The sequence below is a fragment of the Boleophthalmus pectinirostris genome, unplaced genomic scaffold (assembly GCF_026225935.1).
Source record: "Boleophthalmus pectinirostris isolate CB_2022bp ecotype Guang Dong unplaced genomic scaffold, ASM2622593v1 HiC_scaffold_20, whole genome shotgun sequence".
NCBI lineage: Eukaryota > Metazoa > Chordata > Actinopteri > Gobiiformes > Gobiidae > Boleophthalmus > Boleophthalmus pectinirostris.
Window position 1 is genome coordinate 24,177,104 of NW_026571153.1, and position 18,856 is coordinate 24,195,959.

Sequence of the window (18,856 nt, forward strand, 5' to 3'; positions counted from 1 at the left end):
TATTTAATTACAGAATACCTGTGATGTGTCGTTTAAAATGTGTAGTTTGTTATGTATTCCTTTACTTAAACCAATCAGAATACTGCTTTAGTAATTAATAAAACACAAAATAGGATTACAGGATTTGTTATGCATGTATTTATTACTGCTTAAAGAAGAACAAAAAAGCCACATAGCTGATTAGCCCCTATTAGACCTTCAGTCTCTCAATATTCTTCTGTAGTCTATGAGAAAATATATGGGGGCTGGACTGTTGCATTTGGATAAAGAAGAATCATGTGATGTTTTTACAATATTTCTTCTTAATGAAAAAAAAAAAGACCTAATAGTAACACCAACTCCAGATTAAAAAATATTAAAAACTGTTGCACCTTACACATTGCATATTTTCTTGTGTCAAATTATATTTCCTGTTTCAGATAAAGACGATCCTGAGTGGATTCATTATTCGGGGGTATCTGGGGAAATGGACTCTCATCACCAAAACCATCACCCTTGTCCTGGCCGTGTCCTCTGGCCTCAGTCTGGGGAAAGAGGGCCCCCTAGTGCACGTGGCCTGCTGCTGCGCCAACATCCTCTGCCACCTGTTTACCAAGTACAGGAAGAACGAAGCCAAACGCAGAGAGGTGAGAGCTACATGTCTCTGTGTGTCAGATGCCCTCCCTGTGTCTCCATGGGCCTTATTCTGTGTAAAAGCTGCTAACCCTTTAGTTTAGACCTTTGCAAACATGTTCTGAAAGGAAAGTTTTTGGCAATAAGACACATAATTGGGTAAAAGCAAGTCAAATGTCATACTGTGGAACATTCCAGGTAAAGCAAAAACATCTCCATGGAGACAAAGCAAATCCTTCACCATAATCGTTACACAGTGTGACTTTAATAAAATCAGCTGTAAATTTTAAACAGTATTTTCTTTATTTTTAGGTTCTATCAGCGGCAGCAGCGGTGGGAGTGTCTGTAGCGTTTGGAGCACCAATTGGAGGAGTTCTTTTCAGTTTGGAGGAGGTAAAAAAAAATAAAAATTACATTAACTTCCTAAAATGTTATAAATTTCTGTGTTTTCCATGAGTTAAGTCAGTCTCATAAATCTGAAGTTTTGTGATCTACAGTTGGAACATGAGCTCAGCCTGTCTCCTCTAACTCTCAAAGGGGCTCTATCAAACATAAACTATAAGAAATATGAGCGAAGATTTTCTGAGAATCTTATAATTTACTGTCAAAGACTTGTTTCACTTATATTTTAGAGTATGTACTTTTGCTTAAAAGGGAACTCATGTTGTTGCTGTTACCTCCTCATGAGTCAATAGCTAAATCACATTTTTATAAATAATAATATGAATAATTTTTATCACAAGTAATATGTCTTAACTTGTTTAATTAATTAATTTATTTATTTATTTGAGACAGGGACAGTGCACAATTTTTACATTAACCTTAAGAGGAGAGATGCGTTGTACCAAGTTGTAGCACTGGTGCTAATTCCCACCTGTCGTCCCTGGGCAGGTTCATAGATTGATGGTATTTAACTGGCCTTGACTATCAACTGTTCTTCCTGGAGACCTGTAGCATGTTTTGGGTTGATGGGGGAAACCGGAGCACCCAGAGGAAACCCATCTAGACACAGGGAGAAACATGCAAACTCCACACAGAAAGGCCCGGGCCCCAGGGATCGAACCCGGAACCTTTTTGCTGTGAGGCATGAGTGCTAGCCACTCAGCCACTGTGCCACCATTATTAATAGTTAAAAGTAAAGGATTCTAATTTGACATACAGACAATATTAAAATAATTTCTTCAAATATAAATTAACAAAAGACCCTAATTTGCTTTAAGCAAAGATTAAAATTAATTAAAATGTACAAAAACATGATACTAAACTCTACACAACAACTTTACAAACCTGATGCAATGTACAGTAGTTTCATTAGAAGGATGCACATGCTCTGAAGGGGCATGACTCAGCATACGTTGTTTTAGGCAAAATATAGTATTTTTGAAACAATAACAGGTAACATGGTGATCTAAATGTTATGTGTTAGCATCGAAGTTGTATATCCCTCTTTAACTCACACATACTCTGTTTTGTGTTTTTAGGTGAGTTATTACTTCCCCTTGAAGACCTTATGGAGGTCCTTTTTTGCCGCCCTAGTGGCCGCCTTCACACTGCGCTCCATAAACCCCTTTGGAAACAGCCGCTTGGTGCTGTTTTATGTCGAGTTTCATGCTCCGTGGCATCTGGTTGAGTTGGCGCCTTTTATTCTGCTCGGGATCTTTGGAGGCCTGTGGGGGGCGCTGTTCATCCGAGCCAATATTGCGTGGTGCAGAAGACGTGAGTATAAAACACAGTTCAACTGTGTGAAAGATTTTGATTTAAAATGTTATAACTGCTAAAATGTGTCTCTCTGGTCTGTATGGTCACTCCCTAAACCCAGCACCTGCACCAATCATGAATCAGCTGTGACTGTAGAACCTTTTTTAAAAATGATGGCAACGATTTATAAAGAAGTTGCAGGTGTACGTTCTTTATAAAATCCACATTTAAGATGCATTATGTAACTTTTAGAAGGTCCCTCACTTGCTCCACTATGGTTTGTTATTGGTTTCCCCAGAATGTGAAAGTGCAGCAATAAACCTATCTCATATTGTGATATTGTCATATTGTGAACAATAACAATTACTGAACCAAATAATCTTGATAATTATGATTAATGGTGGATAATGAGCTTCCAGGCTCAGTGTGGATTGTAGTGATGCTTTTTAAGCCAGATATTGTTACAAACATTTATATTGGAGCTCTGTCTTTTCCCGTTTTCAGGTAAAACCACTCGTCTGGGACATTACCCTGTGCTGGAGGTGCTTGTCGTCACGGCGATTACAGCTGTCATCGCGTTTCCGAACAGTTACACCAGAATGAGTGGAGCTGAGCTGATCTCTGAGCTGTTCAATGACTGTTCACTGCTGGACTCCTCACAGCTCTGCGGATACAAGCAGGTCAGACTTAAAGCCACAGTATGCCATGTTTTATTGCCCTGAAACAATGCAAACAATGCCTCCTTTCTGTGAGTGGGCTTGCATCCCCACAAGGCTCCACAAAGGCCTTTTCCTGCTTGTTTTCATTGAAATGTTGTTCCTTTGGCTATTGATACTTTGCAGCTGATTTCATCCCTTTAGGGTTTGATGCTAACTGTAAGCACAGCTCTGTCTGAGGCTTGTTAGATTTTAATCTGAACTTTATTTTAACACAATCTGACCAGAAAGAAACTGACTTATTTGGAACTACAGCATTAGCCAGCGTTTTTCAGTTAGTCAATCTCACCTTTTTTGTTGAAAATCAAACCTAAACAGGACAATGAATGCTTGTTTTTCTTGTGAGTCACATCTGCTAACTTTGGCCAAAACTTCTAAATGTTGATTTTGTAAAATATGGCTTCATTTGTAAATCTTGTTTGTGTTTCCAGCCGAACATGAACACCTCAGAGACAGTGGGGGACAGTCTGGCAGATCGTCCGGCCGGAGCTGGACTCTACACGGCGCTATGGCAACTGGCCCTTGCCCTCGTGTTTAAGATGTCTATTACTGTCATCACCTTTGGCATGAAGGTAAGAGCACAGAACTATATATCTGATACCACAGAAGAGGCCAGCTCTATGTGAGATTACAACAAAGCAGGGTCTCTGTAGTTTAAAATGAGGTAAAGGTCAGAATTCTGTGGTGGAATTTGCTGTTTAAAGGACCCATATTACACTATTTTCTGAGCTATTTTATAATGTTGTTTCTTCATCATAAACATATCTGGAGTTTTTTTTTTTCCACATCAGCTTCAGAAAGTGGTGCCATTATTCAACCTCAGATGTCATATTACTCAGTTTTTACTCAGTCAGCTGACAACAATCACACGTTTTTTGGAGCCAATCTCAAACAAATAATGAGATAATGACAACTACTGACTTCTTAATTTTTTGTAATTTCTTTTGGGTAAAGGTGCATTGTGTAACTTATTGGTTGAGGCTCCATCACCTGCTTGTTTCTATGGATATGTCATTGCTCTGCCTGGAATGTTCCACAGTATGACATTAAACTGCTCCACTTTACATTTATTCAGTTACAGTGGTTTTGTAGCTCGAACATACCTAGAAAAAACAGGCATTCTGACTGCGAGCAGGGCTGCCTCTCATTCCAGACAAAGCAATAACATCTCCACGAAGAACAGCATTTTAAGGACCCTCCACCAGAAATGTTACACAATACACCTTTAATTTCATGATTATCTTGATCTCTCTGTTGCATGTACTCAGTTCCACTAACAGTGATTTTATTTTGACCAGATGTGAGTTATCCTGTTTATTCCGTGGTAATTTCCTGAGAGCAGCTGTTGTCAGATGTAATAAGTTTTAAATCCTAACAGAGGGTCAGTCCAGTCTCTGTGAGTCAGCATGAGTCAGGCCCAAACAGCATCACAGCCAGACATTATAATGAGACACAGTAGTTTTATATTAGATCAGATTTTTCTCATGAGTCAGGACCAATGAGGAGCAACTGTCTCTAATTAAGAACAAATAAACGTCATATTTGGAAAGCTCTTAACCTCCTCCTCTGAGCTTTCATCATATCTTCGTAAATACAACAAGGTGCTGTCCGTGAGTTTAGCTCCTGTGTCTTATTTTATAAGACTGGGGAAAAATAATCAGGAATGTGTGGCGCCTATGTGTTCATGGGCTTTTTCTCACTCAGACCAGACACTTCGCTCACTCATTCATGTTTGGTATGTGAGAGATTATTGGTAGTGGCTGCCAACAAAGCGCTATCAAATCAAGTGCATTATTATGTGGTTAGAGCAGCGTTCCCCCAACCCGAAGGTCAGAGGATTGATTCTCACTTGGACCAAGTTCTGTGGTTGTGTCATTAAGCAAGACACTTCAAGCACACTGCTTAGTATGAATGTTGTGTGCGTGTGTGTTAGTGGTGGTTAGAGAGGCCGACAGCGCAGATAGGCAGCCTCACTTCCGTCTGTCTGCCCCAGGACAGCTGTGGCTACAATAATAGTTCACCATCAGTGTGGAGTGAAAGAATAATGTTGTGATGTCGCTCTGAAGGAGAAGTGACTCAGCACGGGGAGCAGAGGGAGGGGGAACTCAGAGCATCGAAACTGAAACTGAAAATTAAACATGTTAAAGGTGCACTCTGTAACTTTTCTGGTGGAGGGTCTGTCATCTGTTTGTCTCCATGGAGATATTACCTTGATTATTCCACAGTTTGGAAATAAACTTGGTAATCACAATGGAGACAGGTTAACGGTCAGATCTATGGAGATGTGAGTCTGTACAGGGTAATAAGTTAAGGTATTATTTGAGGTATTTATTAGCTATTACCTGTAATTGAACAAATGCAAGGGAGATATATTTAATGCCCTACTGTGGCACATTCCTTGCAAAGAAATAACATCACCTCCATAGAGACCAGCTATTAGCGGATCCTCCACTTTAAAAGTTACATAGTGCACCTTTAATTCAGCAGTAAAAGGTAACATGGTGAATGAATAATGCAGTTTAAAACATTTTGGTTGTCTTGAAAAGGTGCTGTATAAATCCAATACATTATCATTATTATTATTAGGATAACTATTTAACCCCTTCCTCGTGTCTCCCAGGTGCCCTCGGGTCTGTTCATCCCCAGCATGGCAGTAGGGGCGATCGCAGGCCGGTTGCTAGGCGTCGGCATGGAGCAGTTGGCATATTATAATCACGACTGGTTGATCTTCAAAGGCTGGTGCTCTCCGGGCGCAGACTGCATCACACCAGGACTCTACGCCATGGTCGGAGCCGCCGCATGTTTAGGTAAAAGACTCCACCGATACTGATACTTTGTAGCTGATGTTAACAAATTTCCCTGGAAGTGTGTCTGAAGGGGCAGATAAAATGAATACTTTTAAAATATGAATGAATGAATCGAAATTGCTATTTGAATAGACATAATTTGCAAATTTCCAAGGCTACAGTTTTTGAAGCAGCATAATTTCCTTCACAAACAAGAAATGATCCTGTCTTAAAAAAAAAAACGTTTAGATCTGTTGCTGGGTTTCAGATGACGTCACAGCATTCTATACACCAATAATATGTAATACAAATAAGGGCAGCTGAAATGAACATTGTTAAATACAGTTTTTTGTTGCAGTACAAGAGGTTAATGAGTCTAGTCAGTAATACTCAGATTATACATTTGTGAGTTTTCTTTTTAGATATTTCACATTCTAGGATCTGAAAACCACCAATACTTGATTCTTATGTTAGTTTATGAATTCATATTTCAGTCTTTGTCAGTTCTTCAGCACACTTTTAAAAGCCCTAGTTAAATTTAAGGATGCTCTAGCTTTTTCAGTCCCATACCGATTCCAATACTACAGTTTTAAGTATCTTTTGATCACTGATATCCACCAATACCAGTGCAGAGATTGATTACAGCATTTATTTAATTAAAACAAAAATAAAATGACACAAAACATGTAAAATGTGTTTATGTAACTGGTATTTATCCTTCGTGTAACAATAGAACAGCTTTGTGTTTAAAAAAATAAAATAAAATAATTCTAAAATATTATGAAACTTTCTGACCAGTGAATAGTCTTATTACATTAATGCATATGCCCAATCAGGATAACGAATAACAAATAAACCGATATTTGGAAGCCGATCAGGTCCAGCTTTCAGTGTCAACACTGATATCTGATTCTGGAAACAATTGCTGGACCTGATATCAACTCTCCTAGTTAGAATGAAAATTAATTTAAAGCAGTGACCTCTTGAACACAGGATAACAATTACTCAGACACACATGAATTACTGTAAATCCAGCTCTGAGTGGGTAAATGAGAAGGGAAACAATTATAACGTCATTAAAAGCTCTGAAAGCTCTCTTTTACCTAATGTAGTCACTTTAAACAAACACGTTTCTTTGTGTGGTTAGTGATTATTTGTTCTTGTTCCCTGCGGTGGCGGTCTTCACTCTTTACTCTGATAATTATTATGTTTAGCAGAGCAGAGCCTGGTCCACAGCTGTCTCAGGGTGTAGCTGATCTGTTTTGACGTAACAGTTTTGAAAAAAAAGCTAAACTTTAAATGAAATTGTGTCTAGATCCTGGTGTGGGGCGTAAACATGGCTGTAGCATACTGCACATGTTGGCGTGGCTCTGATGTGGTTTCTAAAGGCAGTGCATGTAATCTCCGTCCGCTTTAATAAGAAGCTTTAGCCTGAGTTTATGGGGTGCTCACCGACACAATGGAGAAAATATGTGGGAAATATGTGGAAATACTGTTTGTGGTTGGCAGCCATTTTAGTAGCAAATACAACAAACTGCTGCAAGAAATACACAGTAAAATGAGCCTCATCATGGGGTATGGTGGTGGGTGGGATACAGCTGCATGTGGGGGCGACGGTGGTTCAGTGGTTAGAGCAGTGATACCCCAACCCAGAGGAGGATCAGAGGATTGATTCCCACTTGGACCAAGTTCTGTAGTTGTGTCCTTAGGCAAGAAGCTTCACCAAACTTGCTGAGTATGAATGTGGTGCCGAGCAAAGAGTGTGGAGTGAATGAATAATGACAACGGTGTAGCTTTGAGATGCTTTGACAAGTCTGTAAAGCTCATTATGCATTACTATTATTATTAAAGATACAATATGTAACTTTCTGGATGTGTGGTACTTCACAAGCATGGTTCCATAGAAAAAAGTTAAAGCCATACTTGGTAATACAACCAACACAACCAAAATGAAAAAAAAAAAATAAATCATTTAATTTAATCATTTAAATAAAATGTTACAAATTAAGGCTTTAACATTTTGTCTTCAAAGTTCATGAGGTAGAAACAGGAAAATTAGCAAGTTCTGAGCAACGTCCAACTAAAATGTTTCATATGTCATTAAAGAAGACCTATTATTATTATTAACTGCAGTCTCCCTCACACACAGTCCTTACCTGCTTTGTCATTTCACACACAGCTCCATGTCTCTTTAAACACACTTGCACAGCTCAGGAGGTCCAGGCACTTCCTCTCTTATTAGACCATAAATCAGCATTAGCTCACAGCCCCACAGACTCAGGCTGTATTTAAAACACTTTGATTAAACTCTCCAAAGTAAATATGTTTAAATGTTTTCTATACGAGTCTGTTCTTTATAACTGTGTGCGTGATTAGGGACAATTTATTTTGAAGCATTTTTGTTTGGGTAAAAAAAACATCTGTGTGCAAATGTTACCATAAGGTTTAATAATAAAACCCAGGCCACTTTGGGTAACTCCTGTTTTGAAATAACTTGAGTTACTTGTACTTCTCAGAGTACTTTCCCTTCATACTTTTACTTCTTCTTAAAGGTGGATTGTGTAACTGTTCATCAAATGCTTTTCTTCACAGAGATGTTATTACTTTGTCTGGAATGTTTCACAATATGGCATTAAACATTTCTATCACCATGTAGACCAAACCAGACCAAGTTACAGGTCAGATCTGTGGAGAGGCGACCTTGCTCGCTGTCAGAATACCTGCTTTTCTAGGTATTTTTGAACTATAAACCCCCTTGTGATTTAATAAATGTAAGATAGAGCTGTTTAATGTCATACTGTGGAATATTCCAGACAGAGCATTGAATTATCCATAGAAACAACGGATGACAGACCCACAACCAAAAAGTCACACAGTGCACCTTTAACTTCTTTTCCAATTTGTCCAAAGTTTTGTATAATTTGTTGAAAAGAAGAACTTGTAAACTTCATGAGCGATTATTTGATTCACATTTTCATTCTTGTGGTGTTTATAATTTCCTGGAGTTTTTATCTTCCATCTTTGATCTGAACATGTGGAGTCTGTTTGTGACATAATGATATTCTGGTGGTTTTAATGTGTCATTTGCAGCTGCAGATTCTCATTTTGTCTGAACAGGCCAAAGGTGGTAGAACATCAACAAATTGGACAAAATTAACTCAAGTTACTTTAAAGAGGGGGTATTATTGGAATTTTCTACCATGGTATAACACTGTTCCTTGATCAAAACATGCCTGAAGAGGTTTTATATGTCATTCAGGCATGTTTGAGCAATTTAGAGATCTGTCCTGGGCCACAAGTCTCCCACACAGCAATTTTCCATACATATACACAAACTGATACAAAACTATATGCTACAACTTTACAAACCTGATGCGATGTGCAGTAGTTTCATTAGTGGGATGTGTACTGATTGTGTTGTAGTAGAGCTCTGAAGGGAGAGTGACTTTGCATCGAGAGCATAGGAAGGGTAGACTGATTCAGAGGGATATTCCACAGTATGACATTAAACTGCTCTACCTTACATTTATTCAATTCCAGATGGTTTAATAGCTCAAACATACATAGAAAAACTGTGAGCAGAGTTGCCTCTCCACAGATCTGACCTATAATTTCATCTGGTTTGGTCTCCATAAAGGGTGAAAGGTTTAATACCATACTGTGAAACATTCCAGACAGAGCGATGACATATCTATAGAAACAACAAGGTGACAGACCAACAAACGGAAAAGTTACATAACGCACCCTTAAGCAAATCACCTGGGTATCTGGTTGCACTCTCAACTGCAGTTTCTCTTTGTGTCCTGTAGGTGGCGTGACCCGTATGACCGTGTCTCTGGTGGTGATCATGTTCGAGCTGACCGGGGGGCTGGAGTACATCGTCCCTCTGATGGCAGCGACCATGACCAGCAAATGGGTGGCAGACGCTTTCGGACGTGAAGGAATCTATGAGGTAATGCAGGTTTAAACGCCCTATATGATCTTTAAGCCATGTTACAATACTGTTACCTCATCAAAAACATACAAAACTTGTGTTTTGTTTCATTCACACATAAATATGCAGCATTTGTGTGTTAAACATGTGTGAATGAAACAAAACACAACTCTAGGTATGTTTGTGATGTGGAAACAACATTATAACAGAGATGAGAAAGCAGCGCAACATGGGCCCTTTAATAAGAACAATAATGATATAGTGCACACTGACCCATTCTCTCTAGGCTCACATTCGGTTAAATGGATACCCGTTCCTGGAGGCAAAGGAAGAGTTTGAACACAGCAGTTTGGCGGTGGATGTGATGAGGCCACGCAGGTCTGACCCTCCTCTGGCCGTGCTCACACAGGACAGCATGACGCTCGGAGAGGTTGAGGTAACGCCCACTTCACCTGACATTTCTAGTATAGACCGAGAATTTTATTGATCCGCAGATTACAGACTGTAGGAGTGAGTCTGAGCTTTGTTGTATTGTATTTAAAAGTCATAAAATAACTAATTAAAATGCATTCATACATGAGCCATATTTTTGTATGGGGATAGTCAGACAGGGTCAAATAAGAACTTTAGTCTTCTATACTCTACATGTATTAATCCCAGAGTACAAGGATGTCAACAGGAAAATCCCTATAAACTTTCATCACCGCAAAATTTAAGTCCAGTGGAGCATAGCAGGCAGCATGTGTAAGATTTGTGCAAAACAAAATACTACTTTGTCAGTGACATATTAAATATATGGTATTTACTTCATATTCCTGTGGTGTATGCAACATTTTTCACTCAACGCATGTAATTCTAGGATCACGACGTCCAAAAGTTCCATCCAAAATATCAGTCTCTGTACAGAGGATCTATGTTTGAGTAAAATCAGCAAGGACATATATACTTATATGGAAAAGTCATTATTACACCACTGCACAAAAGTTAAATAATAACCTTAAAGGAGCTGTATGTAGCCTGGGCCCTTGCTTTTTCCTCTTAACCTGCAGACACATACAAGATAGGTGCAGGCACTGGGGTTTAGGTAGAGATCATTCAGGTCAGAGAGAGACATTTTAGGATTAAACCAACTGGATTTCAGCACTGGACTTCAGCATGTGAGGCTCATTCTGCTTTCTGATTGGATATTTGAATTGGATAATCAAACACCAATTTATAACAAATAAATGGGACATTGTGTTCAATGTTTTTGTAATTAAGATCAGCAATTAAAATCAGCATTAGAATTGTTATCAGTAAAAGCTGTATTTGATTTGAACATGTTTATCTGATATCTTTAGACTGAGTTAAGTTGTTTAAGAAATGTACTATTTTAAATCTTACCTACAGTTCTTTTAAAGGTGCACTCTGTAACTTTTTGAGGAGGGGTTTCCATGGAGATTTTCATGCTTTACAGTTGCACAGTAGAGATATCTATTCAAATGTGTTTAATTGCACTGCCAATCTTTGTTTGTATTGAATATTGAATATTATGTCTGTCGCCCCCTGCAGGCCGTGGTGGAAAGCACACATTACAGTGGATTCCCAGTGGTGGTTTCTCCAGAGTCTCAGAGGCTTGTGGGCTTTGTGTTCAGACGAGACCTGCTCATCTCTATAGGTCAGTTTTACACATGTTTACATAAATAATAATGGTATTATAGTGCTTATGATGGGTTAGACTGCTCGTCCCCATATTTGATAAGTTGCCAAAAAACATACCCTTTTTTTTCCTAGTTTGACAATTTTGCAAATTTTTGCTTCCTGAGTGGACATGAGCAGCAGATACAGTATGATTTGGTTTTTCTCATTTTTGTGTAATCTAAATTATATTACTATCAAATTATAAAACAGATGTTAGTTCCTGACAATTACTCTTTAAGTTATTCTTTCGTCAGTAGTAGTTTTCCCAAATACTTTTTTGGTCTTACTTGATTAATTTCTTCTTCCTTTACTTTGTTCTTCTACTTGTTTAATATTATTTTGAAGAAACGTTACCCTTACTTAAGTACAATATTTGGCTGCTCTACCACCTCTGCAGTCAATATTGAACCTTGTCATTGGAGTATCCTGTTATATTGTTTTTCAGATAACGCCCGTAAGCGTCAGGAGGGCGTGGTCAGTGCCTCAGTTGTGGTCTTCTCTGAGCACGCTCCATCGCAACCTCCTGAAGCCCCGCCCCCTCTGCGTCTCCGTGGCATCATGGACCTGAGCCCCTTCACCGTCACAGATCACACCCCCATGGACATCACCGTCGACATCTTCAGGAAACTGGGGCTACGGCAGTGTCTCGTCACACACAACGGGTAAGAAAACAAAGATAAAAGTGTAATTATAACAGGTAGGAAAATGTGCAAAATAATACTCTTTAGAAAAGCAGCAAATATGTGTAACTAAAACTATAAAAATGCAGGAAACTTTTATAAGAATAAAATAATAATGCAGGAAGTATGTGTAAATAAATTGGATAAGAAAACATGAAAAATTAACAAAATAAAAATAGTGATAAAACAGAAAATGTGCAAAAAAACAACAAAAAAAACCCAATAAACAATAGAAATACTGGGTCTAAACGAGAACTAAACCAAGACTAAATAAGGTTAAAAGCTGTACTAAACTAGTTCTAAAACCGGGCCCCTCCAGATTCAGTACATTACAGCATAGTAATTTGTAATTCATTCATTTGTAACAGGATTAAAGCACCACTGCGGAACATTTTCTCACATTAAAACGAGGTTACCGAGAGAAAAGACAGTTCTAGAATGTTGGAGCTTAAATCAACTCAAACTGTTGATCACATTGAAAGAGTTAAAACAGCAGATAGAAAAAGAACATCCTGTATGACATCCTTATCTGGCCTTCAGCTCATGAATCAGGCTGGACTCTGTGGCCTCTCTTTGAAGCTCACAATACATTTAAAATATGAAAAAACACACACACACACACACACACACTCACACACACGCACACACACACGCACGCACACACGCACACACACACACACACATGCGCACACACACACACACACAGCGATTTCATCTTGCACAAAATCTTTTACTTATTGCCCAATCTCCAACCAGCTCCACATGTTCCAGAAATGTACAGAAAGATACTTTATTCATATTTGTTCATTCATTTCTTAAAAGATGCACTATGAAACTTTTTCTGGTCCAGCGTCCGCCATCTACTTGTCTCCACAGAGATGTTATAGCTCTAAAAAATACCAGACTTTGTGCATTTTTAAGTTATCCTTCCAGTTACATTATTTATGATTGGGGTCCGTCACTTGTTTCTATGGATATGTCATTGCTCTGCTTGAAATGTTCCACAGTATGACATTAAACAACTCTACTTTACATTTATTCAATTACAGGTGGTTTTATAGATCAAAAATACCTAGAAAAACAGGCATTCTGACAGTGAGCCACAGATCTGACCTGTAACTTGGGCTAGTTTGAACTCCATGAAGATAGAAATGTTTAATACCATTTGACATTTGTTTCACCAGAAAACTTACATAATGCACCTTTAAATTATGAATCAAATGTTCCATCCAGACATTTACCACTATTTCAGTAATATTTTTGAAGTAACCGTACTTTTACTTTAGTACAATTTTTGGCACCTCTTCTTAAACTCTGGAGGAATATCTGATTGCAAATCGGCCTTATAATCCTGTATAATTTCTTGTGTAGCACTACAGTGTAAATGACATAGTCCACTTTTAGACCTGGTTTAGCCCTCTACATTAGACCTGGAATAGTCCTGTTATAAACCTGGTTTAGATCTGGCGGTACTCAGAAAGCCAAATCCTTTCTTTGTTGTGAAAAGTTCAAGAGCCTCCGTACTAAAGCTTCATTCTTCCATTGTGTCTAATAATAAATTTAGTCCTATATTTTCTTTTCCATTGGCTTCACAGCACTGTATGACACCTATCCAATTCTCGTGAAGTTATCGCCCAAAGGTGCTGAGGGGAATTCAAACCAAACAGAGAACCCCAGATCCTCACGACTTTACTTCCTGTTTCAAAGTGGTTTTCAAATGGTCTTGGATTCGTTTAGTCTTATAGTCCATAGAGAGAGACAGAGAGAGAAAAGGGAGGTGAAGACAGCAGAAGTTACAGACATTTGTTTTAAATTTAAGTTTGAATGGAGCGAATCCACGTCTGACGGAGATGATCGAGAAATAATAAATGAACGCAAACAATCAGCGGTGAGGACAGGTTTAAAGGCGCTGTACTTGTTTTTTTTTTGTTTTGTTTTGTTTTTTCCATGTATTTGAGCAAAACATATCTAACTCTAGTACTCTTGAGACCAAAATAAATCTGCTGTGTACTGTCTGCATCAAATTATAAAGTGTGTTATTGTATGAGAATCAGGAAGTGTACGTTAGCTTGCTAGTTATTGCTAGCTTTACCCTGACAGCACAACTTAAATCCAGTCTCTGAAAGCTGTGAAAAGTACGGTGAATAATTAGGATGCTCAGAAAATGTTAGGAAAGTGAGGAATAACTTTGAAACAGACCTGGAGTTGTGTTTTATTTCATTCATGTGTTTGAGTAATCCTTTATTATTAGCCTGTCTACATCTTCAAAGCTCAAAACGCTCTGTTCCAACCTGTGATGTCATGTGGTGGTAGTTTTCAAGTTTCAAGTTCCGTAGAGATTTGCAATTCCAGAGCTGAAATTATCCAAATGATTCTAGTGAAGATGTATGGAGTATAAAAGTTAGTGTATCACCATATGACATCATAAGGTGGAGCAGAGTGTTTTATTTCCTAGAGAAGAACTCACCCTAAATATGCAGGGTTTGTGTGAATGAAATGTGTGAATGAAACAAAACAAAACTTCCAGGTCTGTTTGTGATGAGGAAACATTATAACATAGATTGGAAAAACGCGTACTTTGGGCAATCCCAGACATTTCAGAACATGTTTGTAGAGGATTAGCAGCTTGTACATATAATATGACCCCATGGAGACACAGGGAGGGCATCTGACACAACACACAAGGAAGGGCATCTGACACACAGAGACACGTTTATTTCCAGAAAAGTCTTGTGAGAACAGTTCGGTGGAATCCAGGCTTACTCATTTTTCACGCCTGTATTTGAGTGCTCGCTCCAGGCACTGAAAGCTCCGACGTGTGTTTTTGGTTGCTCAGACTCATTGTCCCAGAATGCATTGCTTGGGGGGCCAGCGAGAAGGGCCGCGTCTGATCAGGAGACAGTTAAATTTCATTGCCCTGCGCACTTTTCCCACACTATCTATAGTTTAACAATAGGCTGCGTTCATGACAGTCTTTAAGTGCAGATGAGCAGTTAGGATTTCACTAAAACAGAGATGACTCCATTGTATTTAAAATTTTACAACAAATTTACTGCTATTGTTGAATAGTTTTACTTGCTTGGATATGGGGAGCCAGTTTTTGTTTCCTATGTGGACAGGTCCAGTAATTACAGAGATATTGGCCAAAAACCAGGTCAACAAATCTGCAATCTGACAGTTAAACAGCAAATTCCATCACAGAATTCTGGTTTGTAGGTTCTATATTACGCAAAATTGACTCTTGTGAGCTTTAAGTCATGTTATAATGTTATCTCATCAAAAACAGACCTGGAGTTGTATTTTGTTTCATTCACATGTTTTGATGAGGAAACTACATTATAACATAGATCAGAAAACAGCGTAATATGGACCATTTAAATTATAGGAATCTACAATGTTGTGATGTCACATGAACCTGACCTATATTGTCCCAGAATCCATTGCTTCAGGGGTCAGTGAAGGAGGATCTCAGTTAGATTTCAAGGCCCCGCCCACTTTCCCACACTATCTTAATTAAGTTTAACAATTTTGGGGCATTTTGTTGTTGTTGTTTTTGTTATTTCTGTTATGATTTCACTAATGTTATATGGATAATATGTTGTTCCAAGGTAAAATAATGTAAATTATAAAATAAATACTGGTACATAAAAAAAATAAATAAAATAAAAACAACACAAAATCTCTGTTAGTGAGACTATTTAGCTCTGGAGACTTTGAAAACCACATGTTGACATTTCTTGGCTTCCGTTTGCTGCTATCTGCTTCACTTTAGAGTCTGTCTGCTTCACTTTAGCATCTATCTGCTTCACTTTAGAGTCTGTCTGCTTCACTTTAGAGTCTGTCTGCTTCACTTTAGAGTCTGTCTGCTTCACTTTAGCATCTATCTGCTTCACTTTAGAGTCTGTCTGCTTCACTTTAGCATCTATCTGCTTCACTTTAGAGTCTGTCTGCTTCACATTAGAGTCTGTCTGCTTCACATTAGAGTCTGTCTGCTTCACTTTAGAGTCTGTCTGCTTCACTTTAGAGTCTGTCTGCTTTACTTTAGAGTCTGTCTGCTTCACTTTAGAGTCTGTCTGCTTCACATTAGAGTCTGTCTGCTTCACATTAGAGTCTGTCTGCTTCACATTAGAGTCTGTCTGCTTCACATTAGAGTCTGTCTGCTTCACTTTAGAGTCTGTCTGCTTTACTTCAGTGTCTATCTGCGTCACTTTAGAGTCTATCTGCGTCTATCTACTCTACAAAATTACACAATCCATTATTTAGTTTTGACTACACAGTTTAAAATGGTCTGTTTTTTATCAGTCTTTCTTATTTACTTTCGAGTCAGTGATTAAAGGAATGGTATCTGATTGTTTAATGTCTTCAAAACATGAAAAACATAACTAGTTCATTTCAAACAGTTTGCAGTGCTCCAAAATTGTTCCTCAGTTGCCTTATGCATCCAGATCATCCAGATTATTCATCATGTTGAGTTTATAAGAGCTTTTCACAGCAATAACAAGAATGAAATCTGAACTTTGAATGAATCCAAGAATCCAAAGCATTTCAGAACATGTTTGTAGAGGTCTAAAGTACGGGCTTAGCAGCTTTTACACAGAATAAGCCCCCATGGAGACACGGGGAGGGCATCTGACGCACAGGGAGGGCATCAAAAGCAAAAGGAAGGCATCCGACACAGAGACCAGAGCAAAGTTTTGCCGTGACAGTAAAACTAACAACAAGCAGCTCTTGAAGTCATAATCTCTGTGTACTGTTTGCATTTGATTAAAAAGCATTTCATTGTCAAAAACTCACGAAGTGCGCATTAGCATTGTAGTTGCAAGCTTTCCCATCTTGGCAAAACTCCACTCTGGTCTCGGAAAGTTGCGAAAAGCTCATCATGGTGAATAATTAGGATGCTCTGAATGCATAAAATAAGTGACGAATAGCTTTGAAGCACTGCAAACTGTTTTAAAATGAACTAGTTCTGTTTATTTTACGTTTTTAAGAGAGCAAAAATCAGGTACAGCACCTTTTATTTCTCCTATGTGCATTATAAATTGTGTACATTTCGTTGTTTTCATAACCAAAATCAAACCTTAACGCATTTTGTCCCTTCTGTTTCCGTAGGAGACTTTTGGGCATCATCACCAAAAAGGACATTTTAAAACACATGGCACAGATCGCCAACAGAGACCCGGACTCCATTTTGTTCAACTAACTTCTCAAAAACTGCTGCGAAAACTTCTGTAAAAACATCAACTTTTACGACCAACTGAACCAAAGTTTACCGGAACACAAGCGGAGATCATTTTGCACTTTTGCCATTTCAGAACTGGAGAATTTTTCCAACCAGCATGGCTTTTTCCCAATCACAAAACCATCCAAAAACCACTCCACGATTTTTTTAGGAGATGACGAGTGAGACTTGGAAGAACTGGAGGCCCTGGGGGGACGCAGTGGAGCGGACATGCCCAGGCGAAGTGCACCTTTTGTGGGGTGGGAGCGTGGCTTGCCCCCCTCCTCTCCTCCTTCCTGGCTGTGTCATCGTGAAATTTCTTGTTGCCTCCAGATAACAAAAAAGCAGACCGTATTTTCCGAGAAGGATCTGAAAAAAATGACACTCCAAAATCCTGAGAACTTGACGGAGGACCTGGCAACATGGATAATTGTGGAAGAATGTAATAACGGTGTATTTTAAGACTTCTAATGGTTAAAGAGCCGCTGTGAAAAGGGCTGTACACGGAGAGAAAACATTGTAATTTATGTCAATATAAAAATGTTTGTCCAAGTAAATTATTTCACTAAATGTTAAGTGTCTGTGGAATTATTCAGACCTAAACTAGGACCAAATCTAAACTAAACCAGGACTAAATTTAAATCAGGATTAAATCAGGTCTAATCCAGGACTAAACTCGGACTGAACAAGAAATAAACCAGTTCTAAATCAGGACTGACCCAAGACTAAACCAGGACTAAACCAGGTCTAATCTAGTATAGAAATATAGGACTAAACCAGGTTTGAACTAGAACTGAACCAGGTCTAAACTAGGACTTAAGATAGAACTAAACCAGGACTAAACAAGATCTAAATAACATCTAAACTAGGTCCAAACCAGGATTAAACCAGGTTCAAACTGGGTGTGATTCAGGACTAAACCACGTCTAAACTAGTACTGAACTGTAGGACTAAACCAGAACTAAAATAGAACTAAATCAGGACTTAACAAGACCTAAAGTAGGTCCAAATCAGGACTAAACTAGGACTGATCAAGGATTAAATCAGTTCTAAACCAGGACTAAACCAGGTCTAAACTAGTACTGAACTATAGGACTAAACTAGGACTCAACAAGACTAAACTAGGACTGGACCATAGGACTAAACTGCAGCTAAACCAGGACTAAAACTGTTCTAAATCTGGACTAAATCAGGTCTACACTAGAACTGAACTATAGGACTAAACCAGGACTAAATAAGATCTAAATTAGGTCCAAACCACGACAGAACTAGGACTGAACTATGAATAAACGGGAATAAAACCAGGACTAAACCAAGACTAAACCAGGTCTAAACTAGGACTGAACAAGGAATAAACCAGTTCTAAACCAGGATTAAACAGGTTTAAATTTACACTGAACCTTGACTAAACCAGGACTAAACCAGGTCTAAACAAGTACCGAACGATAGGACTGAACTAGGACTAAACCAGGTTTAAACTAGAACTGAACCAGGTCTAAACTAGAATTAGACTAGAACTAAACCAGGACTAC

The 18,856-nt window shown here is 38.5% G+C and overlaps 1 protein-coding gene across 4 annotated transcripts in view; it reads left to right on the top strand.

Annotated features, from left to right (window-relative positions):
- The window catches only part of clcn5b (chloride channel, voltage-sensitive 5b), a 33,926-nt gene extending 16,032 nt beyond the window's left edge, over positions 1-17,894 (top strand). For all 4 annotated transcript variants that reach the window (XM_020922726.2, XM_020922727.2, XM_020922725.2 and 1 more), the window contains 11 exons: positions 420-626; positions 925-1,005; positions 2,094-2,328; positions 2,815-2,990; positions 3,458-3,598; positions 5,647-5,833; positions 9,622-9,764; positions 10,033-10,182; positions 11,298-11,403; positions 11,872-12,088; positions 17,216-17,894. In XM_020922726.2, coding sequence (XP_020778385.1) covers positions 420-626; positions 925-1,005; positions 2,094-2,328; positions 2,815-2,990; positions 3,458-3,598; positions 5,647-5,833; positions 9,622-9,764; positions 10,033-10,182; positions 11,298-11,403; positions 11,872-12,088; positions 17,216-17,306 — 1,734 coding nt within the window. In that variant the 3' untranslated portion in view covers positions 17,307-17,894. The remainder of the gene's footprint in view (positions 1-419; positions 627-924; positions 1,006-2,093; positions 2,329-2,814; positions 2,991-3,457; positions 3,599-5,646; positions 5,834-9,621; positions 9,765-10,032; positions 10,183-11,297; positions 11,404-11,871; positions 12,089-17,215) is intronic.
- Positions 17,895-18,856: the final 962 nt, after the last annotated feature.